Genomic DNA, 18,446 nt, shown 5'->3' on the forward strand with positions numbered 1-18,446 from the left:
AAGTTTTCTTGTTTACCTGCCCACCGGAAGTGACACACCTTTCGAAAGCGTTTCCTTGCGTCTCAACCCCCCCCCCCCCCCCTCCCCACCCCACCGCTTACCTGTTTTGCGGAATGCGCGTGCGTAAAGTTTGAACAACCTGAGTAAATGGATATGCGGTCACTTTGGAAGCAGCAGCTATCGGCTTTTCATCTGCTCATTATCTTCGGTAAGTCAAAGTTATCACTAGTGGACTGATTACCGAAGTACAGATTGGCTGGCGTGCCCAACCTTTTTCTGACGCCTCTCGACGGAACCAACGAACCACACCTTGTACTCGTTAGCTAGTAGCGCCTGGCTAACACTCTGATTTTCGCTATTTTTGCGTTTGTGTGTATATTCAAACCACATGCCCATGTTGCTTAAAATTCCTGATAGGGTACGTGCACGCAGTTAACTGTGCGGTTTGCATTCTTGCACGAAGTGTTTACTTCGTAACGTTTGTTTGTTTGTTTGCCACCGGGCTGTTCGCTAGCTGCATGCCCTCACCGCTGCTCACAACCACCAGCTAGAAAGCTTTGTCAAAGTCACGGTGTGCTCAAAGTGCAGCCCTTACAGAACCACTTTGCTGACCATTGTTGGCGTAGTGCGGTACGGTCGCTTCGTAAAACCGTTGAAAAGGAACGCTACTACATTTCCGCTCCCTACAATATTGCGATAACCCAGTCGCTTCAGCGTTAATATAAGTACAGGTGAAGTCCTCAATATTTGCGCTGTGGTCAGCCGAAGTTTTAAGGCTAATTAATGTCTTCCATGTTTTTAAGGCCCACCAGAACGTAGAAAAACTGGCATTGCACAGGCAAGGTGTACCCTGTACAGGTGCTGACGAAGTGCGAGATGTGAGAATAAAGAATAAACCAGTGCTGTTAACTTTTTTTTGGTCGAAGCCGCCAGGACACTTCCTAAAAGTCGCCCATTGTAGCTAAAACGGTTGTCCCTATCCGCACGCCTCGCGCGGATAATTTTTAAAACAGTCCGCACGCCTCGCGCGGATAATTTTTAAAACTGTCCGCACGCCTCGCGCGGATAACTTTTAAAACTGTCCGCACGCCTCGAGCCCGAATGCAGCCAATGCAGCCGATGCAGCGCCGTGTGCCGAGTTTCTTTTTCCGGGTGTCATTATGGACGCACCAGTTTCTTCCGCTCTCAACTTGGATGCTATCCGCGTGTTACGTTTTCGTGGCTGGTTACTTTAGTGTTCGCTATTGGCGGTGAGCGCGACCACGGGCGGCGCTGCAAAGGGCGTCTTTGTGACGTCAGCTTAGGGATTCTCGCATTTGTCGTCTGCTTCACTCGGGCTCGCTCTACCTGCTGTTTCTTTGGGCTCGGTCGATTTTTGATGTTTGTCCGCACCAGATCTTTCGTATGCGCAACTTTTTATTACAATAAAAGACTTACAATCGCATACACTAGCTCAAGGCGTGATTTACAGTACAGTTTTCGACACTGCTTCGGAAGAAACATTGATGGCGGGGCCACATTCCTGCGAAGCCGGTCTTGTGCGGAGAGCCTGAGCTATAGGCGTCAGCTTCTGTATTCACAAATCTTTCGAACAAAGGAAACATCCAGAGTCTAAAAACCGACAACAGCGAAATGCAAGGCCAAAACTAACTTCAGGCCTTCGGGGCTCTCGGCTTTGGCAGAAGGCACTACGATTCCTGGTAATTGATCGTATGTAAGGTAAAACTGTTTTTTGCAACCTTGCCGAACGCTCGAAAGTATTGTATCACATCACTTTACGTTGTCATAGCATGAAAGTGTGCCGACATGCACTATGGGGCGCAAAAATGTAGGTTGAGTTCCAAATAACCTACGGTGTGTATAGGCACGTGCTGGTGCAGGCTTCTAACCAGTATGGATGCTTTTTGATCAGAACGGGTAACAATTACAGTAAAAATACAACAACAATGTGTTTCTTCAGACCTTGACGGACATTTCGGTACATATTTCAGACAGCCATGCCTTCCCAATATTCAGATATGCGTTATAGTAACACTGCACTCAAGAGTACGAGGAGGAGGGGGAGGAGGAGAAAACTTTTGCAGTAAAATCGAGCTGGTTAGTGGGCGGTGTCCTCAGTCCAGGACAGAGAGTAAGAGTAATTTTCTTCAGTTCGTGGAACATCACCCCCAGTAGGCTAGGATTTGTTCTTTACGCCTGAAGGGGTTGGAAAACAATAAATAGCTGCTTGGAGATATTCATCGGTTATGATTCTTCATAATATTGAAAATCGGCACATACACAATTTCTTGCGTTTCTTAGAGAGTATATCAAGCATTCAACGCTGTAATCATGTCGTAACTGTTCGGGTTGAGATTCAGTTCATTAGTTACGATGGAAATTCGGGGCGGAAAAGTCGCCTTCGAGTACTCTGGACAACGTCGTCTGCGCCGTTTCGCGGTGACGTAGCACAAACCTTCTCATTGCATTTGCACGTGAATAAACGCACGCTGCGAATATGCACGTTGTATGCAGCCATATCGAAAGCCAATTTCTAAAGAAGTTAGTGTACGCCTTACAGCCTGAAGAAAATATCCACACAAACTATGTGCGCCTCTCAAACATCCACAAACCTCCTAATAAGATATGTGTGACGGTGCAGCAAAATTAATTCGTTGGGCATAGAAAAAACATTCACCTGATACAAGTCAACAACAACGAAAGAAATAGAAGACAACCGCTTTGTTTCCTGATTTGCGATGCGCATGTATGGACGCGCCGCTTGGTGCGTAGCATTACACTGTTGAGTCTTCATAAGAACATTTCAAGAATACTTTAGGGGGGCCTACGCATTTTGCATACCTATCGAGGAGCTCTGAGCCCTGAACCTCGCAAATAAGCTAGAAAAGATGAGTTACACACGATCATCTGACCGATGCTCTGAAGAAAGTTGGTCTCTCTCTTCTCGTTCGTTGCAAACTTGTGCGGTATACAGCTTGCAGTTATTAAGATTTGTCAATAACTGAATTACTGGAAATACGCTTTTTCATGCCCTAAAAGATCGAAGCGGGCGATCCCTTACAAGCGCACCACAGCGGTGCCAGTGTAGCAGCGGCCCAAGTGTAGCAGACGACAGCGGCGCGAGTCCCTAAGCTGACGTCAGAGCCAGGAGGCGCCACTCAAACATCTCACCGCCAATAGTACGATGATTTCCTTACTTAAACCAAGTGCAGCGTCGGTATGCTAACGCTCGGCTTTGCGTTGTGTGCTGTCCTGAGCCAGCCAGCTCACGGGTGAAGCCGGCGTGCTAAGCCCTCGTCGGAGAAACGGCGACCACGACGACACCGACCCATCTCCTGAAGAATCGAGGACGAAGTTTGCCATCGCTAGTTCTCCACTTCCTATCCTACAAGCCATGTTCCAACAATGTGCCAGAGATCACTACACGAACAAATGCTGTGCTGCGATATGGCGAATACTGTGAGGTGAAGATGATTGTGTGCATCGGGGTGTAGTGCTCGACGTACTACCACATTCGACTTGTGATTGCGGTGACGGCGTAAACTTTGTAAATGAGAGAAAAAAAAAAAAGCGAAGTTCCTCCGGTTGCTAGTGGACTTGGTCCTCTATCCTCATTTTCACAGCGAGCCTCCTCTGACCGTAACACCTTCCCTCGTGGTGGTGTACAGCCATTGCTACTATTTCTCAGGCCCACTTTGTGTTGCACACAGAAGTAGCCATTCCACTGAGAGGAGGGGGAACCACCCCCGCAACCTCACCCACCCAGACGTCGTCACCTGTACTCGTACTCTTAAACGTATGTTGTGCTGTCAATGCTGTAAGCATTGTACGACGCAAGATAACGTGTATGCTAGTTCAATCAACACAGTGAAGCACCTGAAGTAGCTTGGTGATGCTTTGAGTTTGTCAGCGTATCCATGGTCGCTGTTCAAGATCTCTATACAGTGGTTGCAAGAGCACAGCCTGAATGTTTCTAACCACTTTGCCGACCACATTTTCCCTTCACCTTATGTGAATCCTTGCCAAGTTACCGCCGTCAGGTTCTGTTGTTTTCTTTATCTCAAAAATCTCTGCCCTCTGATGTCCTGCTCCCTCCCTGCCTTGCGCTGTTTCCAGGAGGAGGAAGCTCCTCTCACACAAACGCAGTCTTGACCGGCCGGCCCATTGCCGAGGAGGGTGCTGATCATCCACTGTGGGACCAAGGCCATTCTTGGCAGTGTGTGCAGTGGAGATAGTCTATTGGTTGTTGACCCGTCACCGTTCCATTACTCTTCACTGTCCTTTCCTTTACCGCCTTTCCTACCTTTTCTTCTCAATCCCATTTAGGTCTTCCTTTTAGAAAAAACTTGCTAGCCAAATAGTGCTCAACAGAAGTCATTATGCAACAACGGTAGGGGTTTTCAATTATCAGTCCTGGACTCTCTACGAACTCCCCGAGAGGCAATCTGGCATTTCTTGCTCACATGTATTCCTGTGGTGTGGAGAATCTTGTGACTACCCGTGGACAACGGGTGAAATGTCACTGTAAAGACCCAGTATATGGTTGAGGAATTAAGTCAACTTAATCTTTGTCACTTGAAAAATCTTGCATATTCTTCACATTTGGCCTCATGTTAGCTCCTTCTGCACAGGCAGGCTTAGTGAAACTATGTATGAACTCGCTGCACATTGGCTCCAGGGTACCATTTTCGGTTAAATAGCCTGCTGAAAAATACCGAACACTTTCCAATATCAACTTCAGGTTAGTTGTAGTGCAGTGGGATAGTTTGTCGTGCACTCAGAAGCCATGATGTTTTTCATAGCTAAAGCTGTGGCTACGTGATAAATCCAACAAGTGTAGCATGAGTTGTTAGACCAGCGACCGTCCTTATGTTTCTTGCCCTCTCTTCGTTTCTGTTGCACCGATTCCATCCAAAACGCACTCTCTAAATGTCTGCACAGTTTCACCTAAAAACTAGACCATAAGCTACAGTTGAGGCTAACATCAACCACCCAGAGTTATCGTCTGCGGGTGAAAGGGTGAGGAGCGTGATCCAGAAAAAAAAAATGAAAACAATATGATGCTGTTTGGGCAAAAGCTTTATTGTGCTCAATTTCTTTCGGAAAAAAGTTACTAGCGAGTAAAAGTGGATTTCAGATTAGTTTATCTTCAGCATTTCTTTCAGTAAAGTTTTACTAAGGCTGCTCTCATTTCACAAGCTGACATCACAAGCACGGTGAGTTAGGCAACAGCACTGCCTCAACATTAAAATTGTATCATGTAAGGTGTTTCGACTGTGGTGATTCCGGCACTCAATAAAATGCAACAATAATGTGTTTAACAATCACGCTTATGACTCCACATTACTACCCCTCCCTTTGCATAATACCACCAGAAGCTACTGCATTCTACCTGCCCTTGACATGAATGAAAATTTCCGGGCACCTTCCTCTGGCACTGACGTCACCTATTTCCCTTTTCATTAAAAAATTATGAACAAGGTAATGGTCCTTTTATAGCAACCTGAAACGCAATTTTGTTTACTTTTTTCTTTGTGCTGAGTGAAGAGTGGTGTTACAAAGGCACCTATGTCGAAAGCAGCCCTGTTCTCATCTTCGTTGCCCCTGTGAAGAATAAAGGCGATTTAAAAGACTACTGACATGAAATTTCCAATTTGAGCAACTATGCAAATAGCTTCTTGTGTATGTAATCTTTCAGAAGTTGGAACTTTACTGTTTCATAAAACAATTTCAAGCTTCGCACGTATTCAAAAGGCAAAACGGTGCAAAAAAAAGGCAGAACATCAACCCAAGAAAAAGAAATTGATAAACAGCACAACATGAGCGAGTACATATCTTGAAACACCTGCACTACCTATGGTCTAAAAAGGTTTGCCCAGTTCAGTCTCGTAGCAAGAACTGAACATTATAAGTAACTACTCTTTTAATATGTGCGCCGTCTCATGCACTCATAATACAAACAATCTGGTGGCACAGGTTGGAATTATCAGCTGTTGAAGTGTTTGCTTTTGGCTCTAGCTCCTCTATTACCATATATAGTATATTGAACAGAAAAATTTTGAACGACACATGATGCACGCACACAGAATTTTTGGCTAGGGGTCAACACATATCGCATCATGTGATAAAATAAAGAACAGTGGCCGTGTGTTGGTTCTGCACAACAGGAAAAAACAGCATGGCTGAAACAATGACAAAGGAAAGACGTGACACACCCAGAACTCGTGTGATGAAATGCTTGCCAGTGCCCTTTTTGGCATTATAGCAGACCCTGAGTTGTGTACAGTTTTGCTGAGAAGCTTTGTATATCATGTACAGTTTTGCTGAGAAGCTTTGTATATCCAAGCCCACATATTGCACATGTGCTAGTGCCAGTAGGCAGTGTTTCCCGGTCCCCCACCTCACCCTGTCCCGTGAAGCTGCATCTACGGTCCGAAATGCACAAACCCCTTCCCTTCTTGCCCAGCCTCGTGTCCACTATATAAATGGAATCCTCCTGCCCCACTTGCCCGACAACCAACTGCCCTTCACACCCCACCAGTACTACCCCTCTGTTGGGGGTGCATCCACTATACCTGCCGCAACACGCTTCCTGGGAAGACTGGCTGAGCGCGGATCATGGTGTGGACGTGAAGTCTATGCAAGAACTTCTGGTGGTCATGGCATTCGGGTTAGTGAGGAACTCTGGTAGATTTGCAGACTGGCCGTCTTCTGATGAAGATTAGGAGACGGCCAGGCAATCTAGACTATGACTGCCTATATAGTACAGATTTCTCTCTCTCTCTCTCTCTAGGCATGAATACCACATTTATAATGATTTAACGCGCTCATAATAGCAGTGCATACAATGTGCCACTACCTAGAAAGAATGTGGCAATGATGTGTGTTGTTTAAATGCATCAGACTCGTTTCACACAACAGCAGTTTCCACGAAAGCGAGTGCTTTAAAATGGAGCGCTTGTAATTTTGAACTAAATTTTTATAGGCAAGAAGTCGACTGATCTTTCATACGCAGTGTTTTCGAAGGGTCTTTGATGCCTCATCACATCTAGCACAGCTAGGACATGAGGGGGTCAGCTAGTGGGTAAACCATAATGCTCACAATAAAAAAAAAACGGGCAGATTAAAGGACAGCAAACAGCGTTAGATTTTATTTTGTGCTGTGAGCGTTATTATACGTACCCTTGTGTTGTTTTCAAAACAAATGAACACTTGATTCAGTATCGCTTTGGCACTGTGCCTGTTCCTCTAGCCTGAAAACTAATACGCGGAGTAGCAAGCAAGCACCAGCAGAACAATACTAAGCACTCAAGGTCTGCACAGAATATACCACACGCATGCTCAGGTTATCAGTTCCGTGCGATATAATTGCGTTTTTTCCCTTCAATGTTACGCGGGTAGCAGCTACGTTGAATGAAAGAACCTCGGGCGCTAAACAAACGCCAAGGCGACCGTAGCTGACTAGTGCAACCGCGCATTGCTTGCAACGGCTGCCTGCAACAATCGCTGCCCGTGCAAGCATCGCACTCAGCCGCCGAATGCGCCGACATGAAGGGCGATGCGCAGAGAACACACCCTGCACTCGGCCCCACCTCATTCGCGCATTTACCATGTGCTATGCTGTCACCGCAATCACAAGACGAATGTGGTAGTACGTCGAGCTCTAGGCCCCGATGCACACAATCATCTTCACCTCACAGTATTCGTCATATCACAGCACGGCATTTGTTCGTGTGGTGATCTCTGGCACATTGTTGCATCGTGGCTTGTAGGATAGGAAGTGCAGAACTAGCGATGGCAAACTTCGTCCTCGATTCTTCAGGAGATGGGTCGGTGTCGTCGTGGTCGCCGTTTCTCCGACGAGGGCTTAGCACGCCGGCTTCACCCGTGAGCTGGCTGGCTGAGGACCGACGCTGCACTTGGTTTAAGTAAGGAAATCATCGTACTATAGCGAACACTAAAGTAACCAGCCACGACAACGTAACACGCGGATAGCATCCAAGTTGAGAGCGGAAGAAACTGGTGCGTCCATAATGACACCCGGAAAAAGAAACTCGGCACACGGCGCTACATCGGCTGCATCGGCTGCATTCGGGCGCGAGGCGTGCGGACAGTTTTAAAAGTTATCCGCGCGAGGCGTGCGGACTGTTTTAAAAATTATCCGCGCGAGGCGTGCGGATAGGGACAGCCGCTAAAACAGCCAAAAGTCGCTAAGCGCTGATGATGATTATGATGATGATTACGTTTTTTGGAGTATCAGTTTTTTACTGGATAAAACACGTGAAGAGATTGTTTTTTAAACTATTTTAAATAACTTTCTGTGCTGGCGAATGAAGTCAACGGTCGTAATACGAAAATACCGTCTAGCATCGCATGCGCTGCTCAGTTCTGGCCATAGAAACTCTGGGCATAGAGTTTCATACTAAATATTAGTATGAAACTCTATGACTCGGGGCGATCCAGCAGGCCTAGGAAGCTGCCGCAGCTGCCGGGAGACACGATTACGCGGCCTCTCCGTTAGCTTCTAAATGAGAGCTTAGCCCAGCAATCTGCCGGAAAATATTTCCGCACACTCTTCACGAAGCAGGGGAACGCGTGGTGTATGTAAACTTTCCGCATGCACGCCACGCTTTGTACGCTTCATGAAGACACGAAATCTCACCCAGGCGCCATTCGTTAATTTGCTTTCAGACATACCCTACCGCATACACAGGTACTATTTAAAGCCTTTAAACTCGGGCAGAGATTCCCAACTTTTTTTGTAATGCTGCTCATACTTGGGAGGCATAGTAATGCTAGAGAGACAGTGAGTTTAGATACCACACGTTGTCCTAGAGTGTACTGGAACTGAAGAAGTGGCCTGGAGCGTTCGGAACGACCACTGATGGCCACCTGCGGCGGCATTGAACGCTAAAGATTGCAGTGCCACAATCGGCTTGATCCTGCTTTGGCCACACTTTTCGAAGCTCGTTCCGAGCATTCCCTTGTTTCCCAATATTCCATGCCTGTTCTAGCACACACTACTCCAACTTTTCAAAGTCGCCCAAAAAGTCGCTAAGACTCCAAAGAGATAACATTGTCGCTAGCACAACTGAAAAGATGCTAAATTTAGCGACTTTCTCGCTAAGTTAACACCACTGGAATAAACACCTGAGGGCTGGGAGCGCAGAGGTGTGGAACTTGGCTTACTTCCGGTCACTAACCGAGAGCTAGGTTATTTTTGTAATTTTCAGAGTTATCAAATCCACGTACTCTGCAAATGACATTAAAAATAATTTTTTGGCCTGCAAAGTTGTTTTCATTTCTAGTTCAGCATGAACCATACAAATGAAAAAAAAAAAAAACAAGTAATGTTCAAATCGTAGTTTTGTGCATATGGGTGGTTTTCTCTTTTTTTTTTTTTTTTTTTTTTGTTGTCCCTGTTGCCCACGGCTGTGAATTGAAACTTGAAACCCTGTCACCGTGCTTTGCAGCGCCAATAGTAAATTTTGCTGCTTGATCTGCAGTGGCTATTGAATCCACAAAATTCCACTGGGCAAATGTAGCAAGACCAGGGAAGCGGTTGGTACTGAATACAAGATTTTTCACTGGAGCAAGTGAGAGTGTTCAGCAGCGGCGCGGCAAATCTAATGTCATTCGAACTGAATGGCATTAGCTGTAAATGACATTCAGCTCGGCCGTGCGGGTCTACACGGCGGAACAAATGTCATTTGATTGTGATAGCAGTGATGATTAGCGAGCTCGCAAAACCACAAAATTACATTTCAAGTGCATCTCAAATGTTTTCACGCATACTATTTTTATTTAAAACGTAACAAAGAAAAATTTTTTAAAATAAAATCAAGAAAACCACCGATTTAGGTGACATCAGTAGACATCACAAGCTGAGACAAGTCTGCAAAAAATCCGGATTAGGGTAGCGCGCACATTGGGGACGAGATTTTCTTTTTTGTTAGTACTTGAATTGTCTTTCTTTATTTGAACAACAATACGAAGAAGAAAATATAAGTTTACTGACAGTTTTTAGAAACAGTATTCTTTGGTTTGTTACGGAATTTTCCTGTCTAGGGACGCGCTACTGCTGTCGAGGCTACTTATTTGGTCACTAACTGAGGGACCTCAGTTAGCCGCTAAATGTCATTCGCCTCAAATGTCATTCGGTATTCTCGTGTAATTCTCGTGTTTCTTCTCATTCTCATTCTCGTGTAATGACATTTAGAGCGAATGACATTTGCTGTAAATGTCATTAGATCTGCCGTGTGACAGTTACCTAAGCTTGAATAGCATGCAAGGGAACATGAATAGTACATTAGAGTGGAATGCACCATAAGCCTTGGCTATAAACCCACCGTGAACAACGTAGCTTGCTTGCACTTGAGTTGAAACTGTAATATGTTTGCATAAATAACAGGCCCCGATAATCATGCCATCTGCGCTTGCCTTCACAAAGCAAGGATGTGGCTAGTCTGGCTGATGTAGCCTGATTTGGGCTTGTTTTTTACTGGTGTTGTGATTGTTTGCAAGCTTTAGAGCACATAGGCTGCAAGTGTGACTAATAACTGACCTATCATGAGTCAAACCTGTAACCTACTCTAGTGGCTAAGACATTTGTGGCTATCATCTATTTGTTTTGCCGGGGGCACAAATGCAAAGAACTGTTAGAGAACTTTGTTCTTCATTTGCCTATCTAGCCTTACATAAGGGATGAACACTTTGCATTGCCAGTCTGTGACAGCTGAAAGGGAGCACTGTAAAATCTTTCTGTTACCACTTGTGTTGGCTGTTCCCTCCTGTTTTACTCATGAAGAAGCTGTGTGCTTCTGGCAGTATAGCCAATCAAGCCCTGCATGTTACATCCGTAGCCAATTTGGCAAATACTTTGAGATTTCGTTTTTGCAGTGTGAGCTCCCTGAATGCTTACTGCGCACATTATTTTTATGCCACCGAGTAAAAGACTGGAAACAATGACGACTTTGTGTTTTGTGCAACAGAAATATTCTTATGCAGTCATTTTTTAATTTTGTTGTGTGGTGTGTCCTGTGGGGAAAGTGCAATCAAGGCATTTTTTAGCATTGTTGGGTTTGTTTGAGACCTTATCTCCTTCATTACTGCACACAGGATGGATTCTGTGCTGCCGGATGGCATTGTTTTCATGCTTGCACGTGTGGAAGGTAAGGCGAGTGTTTGAGTTTCCGTTTAAACAAGCCCTTAAACAAGTTTTGATGAAGTTTCCTCTTTTTAAATGGGGAGCGTTTCTTAGTCGCACGATGTCCCTCGACCGTCGGCGGCGGCGTCCACACGCTCACTGCGCATGCGCGTCGCGGCGAGGCGCAGGTGCGCGTCTCTCCCCCGTACCCTCCTCGCTCTCAACAACAGGTGCAGCGTTGTTGTCCGTCCGCACCCCTCCCTCTACACTATATATAAAAAAAAAATAATAGTTATCGGCGCCTGGTTTCGATCCCACGACCCTGTGGGCGGAACGCGAGGTACGTGGTGCTCTTCCCACTGCGCCACAAAAGCGACACAGAATGAAAGGCTACGAACGCGCCTTATATACTTGACTCATTCAAACTATGTCAAGAAGCTGCTGATACACGGCAGCAGTTGCATCGATCTCGTCTTCACCAGTTGCTGCAACGCACGACCGCTGCTTAAAGACCCCTTAACAGTAGCCGTCGTTCTCAGCGTCCAATACAACGACAACAGCAACAAATAAATAAATAACGACTTACAACAACCTACTCCTTGCCTTCACTTTTTGCGTCACAAAAAAAAAGAAAAATTGGGCCCATCTCTCCATAAGGGGGGACTCAAGTCGCAAAATCACGAAAGTAATAATTAATATATGAAAGAAATAATATTAATTAATAGTAATAAGCAATAATAGTTAACACATTCACTACCACCCCACCACCACCCCCCAAACACTAACGTTAACGCAATACACCCACCCCCTACGCGACGCATTTACTCGAGTCCCCCCTCGTGAGGAGATGGGCCCAATTTTTTGTGTGTGTGTGCCTACACGGGTTCGAATGTGTTACAATGCATCATCATGTATAGTACTTATACATGTGCTACAATACATCATCAGCTTGTTGCATCTTGTTTTGTTTAGTGTACGTACCATGTGATCTGTAGGCCTGAAAGGGGCCTACACATCACTGTTGGAACTTCATAAGCATGGGAGCACCACTATTGGACGAGGACGTGTTGTGTCCTGTTGTCCACTAGCACTGCCATGTTTTCAAAGGTGTGTCAGAGTTTGCTGCAAGCCTTATCTTTGCACGCTTTTAGAAAAAAAGACTGAATGTGCAATCAGGTAATTGCAATATGTTCCACTTCGTACCCAGCCATTGTAAAGCTGGTCTGCGGCACACACCTTGCATGCAGGGTATTTCTATCCATACCACCGCAACGTCGTAAATGTGACCGCTTTTGTAAGAACTGGGATTTTTTTCATCGATGCTGTCATCACAGACGTTGCCTCTGGTGTCTAAAAATAAAAATCCGCAGCCTTGTATTTCATTCACTGTGCCAAACACTGCACGAAAACAGCCTCTTCCCACTCTTTCACTGTTAAAACAGAAATGACATTGGGGGGCTTTCGGTTCGTTTCTTATATTGACATGGTTTGGAGAAGGCTTGTTGACGTGAACCGTGCATCATGTAGGAATTCAGTTTAGACCCACTAGCACTGTTTAGACTGCCGTGTCCATGGTTTTTTGAGCTGAAATGCCTATTAAACGCGTATTCATTTGCATGGTGGCTCCCTTTGAGATGCAGCTTTCTGTGCAGCCGCCCTCATGCAGCTTCCTTTTTCTAAAAGCAGGGTATGTGAGGAAACGGCTACTGTTGGCTACTGTGGAAAACTGTGCAGCTAGCAGTTGCTGTGTGTTATAGATGCCCGCTTAACTTTATTTCACAGCACTCTCCAGTGGGGTTAAAATGTAAATGGCTTGCACGCGCACCCCTTGTGTCATCCAGGTAGCAGTACCAGAGTCCCTGTTTGGCATCTTGTGCTGCATTTGGTGCTGAATATGTCCCAACTTTCAGTCTGCTGTAAATAAATTGGTTTGAGGGTCTAAAGGAGCAAGTTATCCTAAACAGATAAGTTAAACGTGCGCGGCTTACCACACTGAACCGATACATCTCTTTGATCAATTTAAAAAGTTGTTCTTAAAGGTCCCAAGGGAAAAGGACTCAGCAGGTCCACAAGGGCATGTTAGAGGTCCAGAAAAAAAACTTCCACGACTCCCCCTCCTCTTCCTTTTTTGCTGAACCTTGGTGGCGATGGAAGAAGTTCTCTTCGTTGCATGGCATGTACAGCCTGGCTTCTCTGCATAGCACAGTATATTAAGCTGGCTTCACTGCATGGCAGTGAAGCCACGCAACAAAACTGTTAGCTCTAAAGGTGTGCATAAAAGTGATGTTCGCGGAACATTTAGCCACCTGAATGAATTGGTTGACCTGAATGACCACAAGTCTAAACCACCTCCCCCTTCCATTCTCCATTGCTTGTGCAAGACAAGGAGTAGTGCCTGGCAGACTAACAGCTTTCACTACCCAACACCATTTTCTACACAGTTTTTGGTCTGGTGATTAGTTTCAGCAGACTTCTGGCCCTTGTTCACAAGGCTGTGTTAAAAATCTTTAACAAACATGTTTGCAAATGTGCAAACAGGGCATCTTGTAGCTTTTGGCGGGTAGCTGTAGTTGCTGGGCCCAAGGACATGGGTTCAATCTTGGTCGTGGCGGCTGTTTTTCTGATGGAGAAAAACGAAAATGGCTGGGGTTCAAGATATCGGCGCACGTAAATGACACCCACAGTGCTTCTTTCTTTCTTTTTCTTTTTCTGAGTACTGAGCACTACAGCTGTTCTTCGTGTCGTGCAGAAATGGAAACAAGAAGAACGGTCAACATCAGTGCAGAAATTAAAAGTTATTCAAATTTTAGCTTTAAAATGCAGGCAAGTGTAACGCTGCTGTCACAGCTGCTTAAAAGAGAAAATAGAAGAGCCTTTGTTAGCTTTCCCAGTTGCACCGATGACATGCCAATGGGCGACCAGTGAGAATGGCGAAAAATTGGTCATTCCGGACGGTCAAGTTCGCTGTGGCCTTTCCTGTGAAGGCCCTTTCCATGCTTCTTTATGGTGTCATTACTGTGGTCATGATGCCAAATGGTAGGGTGGAGAGCTTTTAGCTACATTTTTTGTCATTTTTGAAACTGCAACTCATGATACGACCCACAGCTGCTGGCCCTCAAGCAGCCAGGAACTACACACTTTTTTGCGTGTGTAAAGCATGTCTCCGGGTGAAGAAAATGCATGGTCACCATGAAAAGGCATGGTCACATTTTTGCATCATAATACACACTGTGTAAAGGATAAGCAGGAAAGTGCTCTAAGCTTAGCAATAGTTAATGCCCTCTCATTTGTTTTTTTTTTTTTTTAGTGTGGCTAAGTTCTTATGGTTACTTCAAAGTAAAATTAGGAAATAGATCATTATTTTGACTCATCTGGTCAACACAATAATATTGCATGCTCAGCCAATCGTGAGACTTCGTGCTGTCTTGTCATATTCGGAGTCCTTGGGTGTGACGTAGCCAGTGCCGCATTTGCTTGTGTTTTAAAGCAAAGCTTTAGTGGTCTCACTGATGGCGTCTGTAACGTGAAAACCCCTAAAGTGAAAGAAAAAAACGCTTCCCGTGGCCGGAATCGAACCTAGGTCTTTCACGTTATGAAGCTGGTGTCTATCTGATTGCTCCATTTCGACATAGTCAAAACTCAGTCCAAACTCAGACAACAACCAAAGAATGCATCACGAGAAAGCTTCATGTTCAACCATTGTTGTCGTTAGACTGAGGGGTGCGTGATTTTTTAGATATGATAGTGAACTAAAGGCAGATGTAGTGCTTGAGAAGTTTGTGAAAGAAAACATGATAGATCTCCAACCATCTACTGAAAGAGAACGAGAGAAAGCTGTAATGAATGCTAAAGAGGTTAGCTCCATGAATGGCAGAGCTTGGTACTTTAGATGGGGTGAACATAGGGAGGGGAAAAAGGAAAAGGGAGGAAAATGTACACAGAAACAGTGATTGATTGGGAAAATGAAATGAAATAAATAGAAGCACAGTTGGCATTTTGGGGCCCAGCGATGCCCACTTGGTTTGTTGTGGCCTTTTCCTCACTGGTGAGTGTCCCTTTGGAAAACCGTTTCCCAAGATACACGCGCCTACTGGCCTGTACCTCATGGTTCAACTGTACTGCTGCACTCTACGGCTGCCATAGAGCCCCCGCGCTTGTTCCCGGGCTTTCACAGCGGCCGAAACCGAAACTGATGTTATGAATGGTGCTTTAATTCATAATCGGCAGCACTTTGGCCACTCTTAACTCGTGCAGCACGTTTTATGGGGTAGTACGGACACACCGGACCAAAAACACCGAAATGCACAAATTTGGTGTCACTACTCCTTTTACACCTGAATGAAGCTGCAAGAAATGTGAGGCTTATTGTGCATAGTGCATAGCTAGGATGTTTTGTTTGTTTTTGTTTTTTTTTTCTAGATCTAGCGGTTAATTAATCCATCTTCAATAGCCTCAAAAGTGCCCATAGTAAACAAGCAGCCTGTAAACCCGTTTTTGTTTTTGAAGTCACGAATAAATGCACAATGCTGTTAAAGTTTCAATCTAAATGAAATGCACACTGGCATGTCCTCTTTAATGGTCCTGAAGTTTGGTGTTATAAACCACTTCATATCCCCTGCAACGTCAGTGTTGCACTAGTATTGAAGCAAAAGGCACATGTTAGAGGTTTGTTGCTACTTTAACCAGGTGTCTGCAACTGCACCGATAGGTGTCTACAGAAATCAGAAAAGTTTTATTGTGCGAAATACAGATAACATGGGCAAGATATACAGAAAGAGGTCGCGTAGTCAGACTGTAAGGGGACCTCTTGTACAATGTAGAAGTGAGCGTAATTGTAATGTACATAGCAGAGAGGCAGAACTTCAGTAAATTGCAATTGAGACAAATAAAGTATGAATATACACTTGTAATCTCACAGAAGCAATTTAAAACCGAGAAAAACACTCTTATTACCAAAACAAGTGATTACAGAATGCAACTCACAATGAACAAGAAACAATTAAGAAACAGAAAAACAAGCTAGCTAGTTGACGTGATATGATTTTTAACTTTGTTTTAATTTCATTCAGGGAACGGGATGCTTTAATGTCAAAAATGTGAACTATTCCAAAAAGAAATTCCAGAAAAATAAATGGTTTGCTTGCCGTAATTAGTGCAAACTTTTGGCAAGAGAAAATTGTTTAGGGCAAACCTTGTGACATTGCCATTTGAAAAAATCGAAGTTAAGTGCGGAAGTTGATTGTTTTTAATTCTATACATATAAATACCAAAATTACATTTAACACTGAGCACACTGCACACTACAGCACACTGAGTTTGTGCTGTAAATGAGTTCCAAGTTCTTTTCGTAGACTATTTAAAATGCAGCATAGTGGCACAGTCACCAAAATGAGAGTGGCAGAAGTGAAAACAAATTGGCATTGATTGACTCTTGGAGCAGTTGGTGGTACATTGCAGGCAAAGTGTGGGTAAAACTTGCGCAACTAAAACTCCTGTGTGCCTCGTAACAGGCCAGTTCAAGGGCAAGCAACAGGTTGCGGGGGTCCACAGTTGCCACGCAGAACAGTAGGAGGCCCATGCCATTGTGTTTATAAAAACATGAGAACAGTGATAAATAAACATGTGCATTAATGCACTAAAAGTCCAACTACATACTCACTTTGTGTGATGTAACACATTTCATGCTGCAGTTGTTGTCATGTGTTTATTTTTTTACAGTGCTAGTAAAAATTTTGCTAAGTTCATTTACTCTTTTGTTGGTTTAAGATGATGTTGGCGCGAAAGATTAGAAAGCACTAATGGCCCATTGCCGAGTGAATGTGCTGGGATTGCGTGCGCGGAGAGAAGCAGGGGTGGCTGCAGTGCCAGTTGAGCCTTCTGGTGACTGAGCCTTGGCCTTGTTTGGCTTATGTTTTGGCTTAGTAGTAATAGTAAAAAACATTTTATTGAGCTGGTGAAGTGGGGGTGGTTCCCTATTCCAGGGCCCGTTTGCCCGTACGCATAAGTTCCCGATTAAGTTCCCGCTGACGAATAAGACGCCAATAAGTTGAAGTCGGCCACGACAAATAAGCCGGTTGACAGGAAACCCGACGGAAACGCTACCTTAAACGAGCGTTTGTATCAGTTTCGGGCAAACGACTTATAACCTAGACATCGCTGAAGTCGTAGTTGAGAACTTATTCCCACACTTATTGCGTTCGAGCAAACGGGCCCAGGAATCATGAAGAGCGAGCAGCTTTCGCTATGGAGGCCAAAAGTATCTGGACGTCCAGATCACTGCTGGTCACCAGGTTCTCCCGCAGCTCAGGGGTGGGAAGGTGGGATGGGAGGGGGAGGTTGGGGTTGTGCTTGAACAATATGATACAAGGAAGTGTGACGGGTTGTAAACAGGACTTGCATTCGGCCGGGGATTGAGTAAGTAGGTAACATACGATGGAGGTGGGCTGTAATATGAGGGGAGATATTTCTTTGTAGTTAGCGAGTTATATATTCTCCTTTTTTTTTTCTTTTTTTTTTTTTAGAGTTTCGGGTGTGGGGAGGGAAATGTTGTCGTGCAGACCGGTACTGTTGAGTAATATCTTGGAAAGTAACTAAAGGTACGGACGATGCGGTCTCCTCAGTAGCCTGGAGGGACAGGGCGCAGGCTTGCTGGTGAGCAAAGTTATTGCCCATCAGTGAAGAATGGCTGAGGTTGACTTTGCAGCTGGAGTGATGCTGCGAAAGTAGCTTCAAAGTTCAGCAGGCCATTGTCGGGCAGCCTGGGAATCTGTGGTGATGATGGGGTGCTTTGTATGAATGAGGGCTAAGGCGATGTCGCACTCTTTGGCTATCCATGTTGACCAGTTCTTGACTGATGCACAACTGACGAGGGTGGTCTTGGTGGTGACTACAGCTTCTTTACGTTGCCCGTTGGTGTCGGTACTAGCATCCATATAGGGCACGGCTGTACGTTTCCCATTGATGTCCTCACGCGCTTGTCTTCGCGCTTGCCGGCGGCTGGGATGGAGATCAGGGTAGATGTCTCTTGGCAAGGGGCGGGCCCTAGTATCGTTTCGTAGCTCTAAAGTTGTGCTTTACAGTGAATGTTAAGCCTGCTGACATGCCAAGCAATGCCTAACTCATTGTGCTTCAAGCTCTGGGTACCAGTTGACGATGTTAGGCCTCAAATTGTAATATTGCTGAGGCCTAACGTCAGGCTGGATCACACCTGGTAGTCACTGCAACTGTTGTTCTTTTCTGCTTTGGTGTGACGGCATCAGTTCTGGGCATAGTTTGTGGGCACTGCTGGCAAGGCTGCCGA

At 45.1% G+C, this 18,446-nt stretch overlaps 1 protein-coding gene across 1 annotated transcript in view; it reads left to right on the forward strand.

Moving 5' to 3' along the window:
- The first annotated feature begins 76 nt into the window (after nt 1-76).
- Nucleotides 77-18,446, forward strand: part of Tsf2 (transferrin 2) — a 40,124-nt gene continuing 21,754 nt past the window's right edge. The window contains exon 1 of the mRNA XM_077688079.1: nt 77-208. Coding sequence (XP_077544205.1) covers nt 148-208 — 61 coding nt within the window. The 5' untranslated portion in view covers nt 77-147. The remainder of the gene's footprint in view (nt 209-18,446) is intronic.

Source organism: Haemaphysalis longicornis, unplaced genomic scaffold (assembly GCF_048455015.1).
Source record: "Haemaphysalis longicornis isolate Haplotype H1 unplaced genomic scaffold, Haemaphysalis longicornis Haplotype H1 scaffold_1, whole genome shotgun sequence".
NCBI lineage: Eukaryota > Metazoa > Arthropoda > Arachnida > Ixodida > Ixodidae > Haemaphysalis > Haemaphysalis longicornis.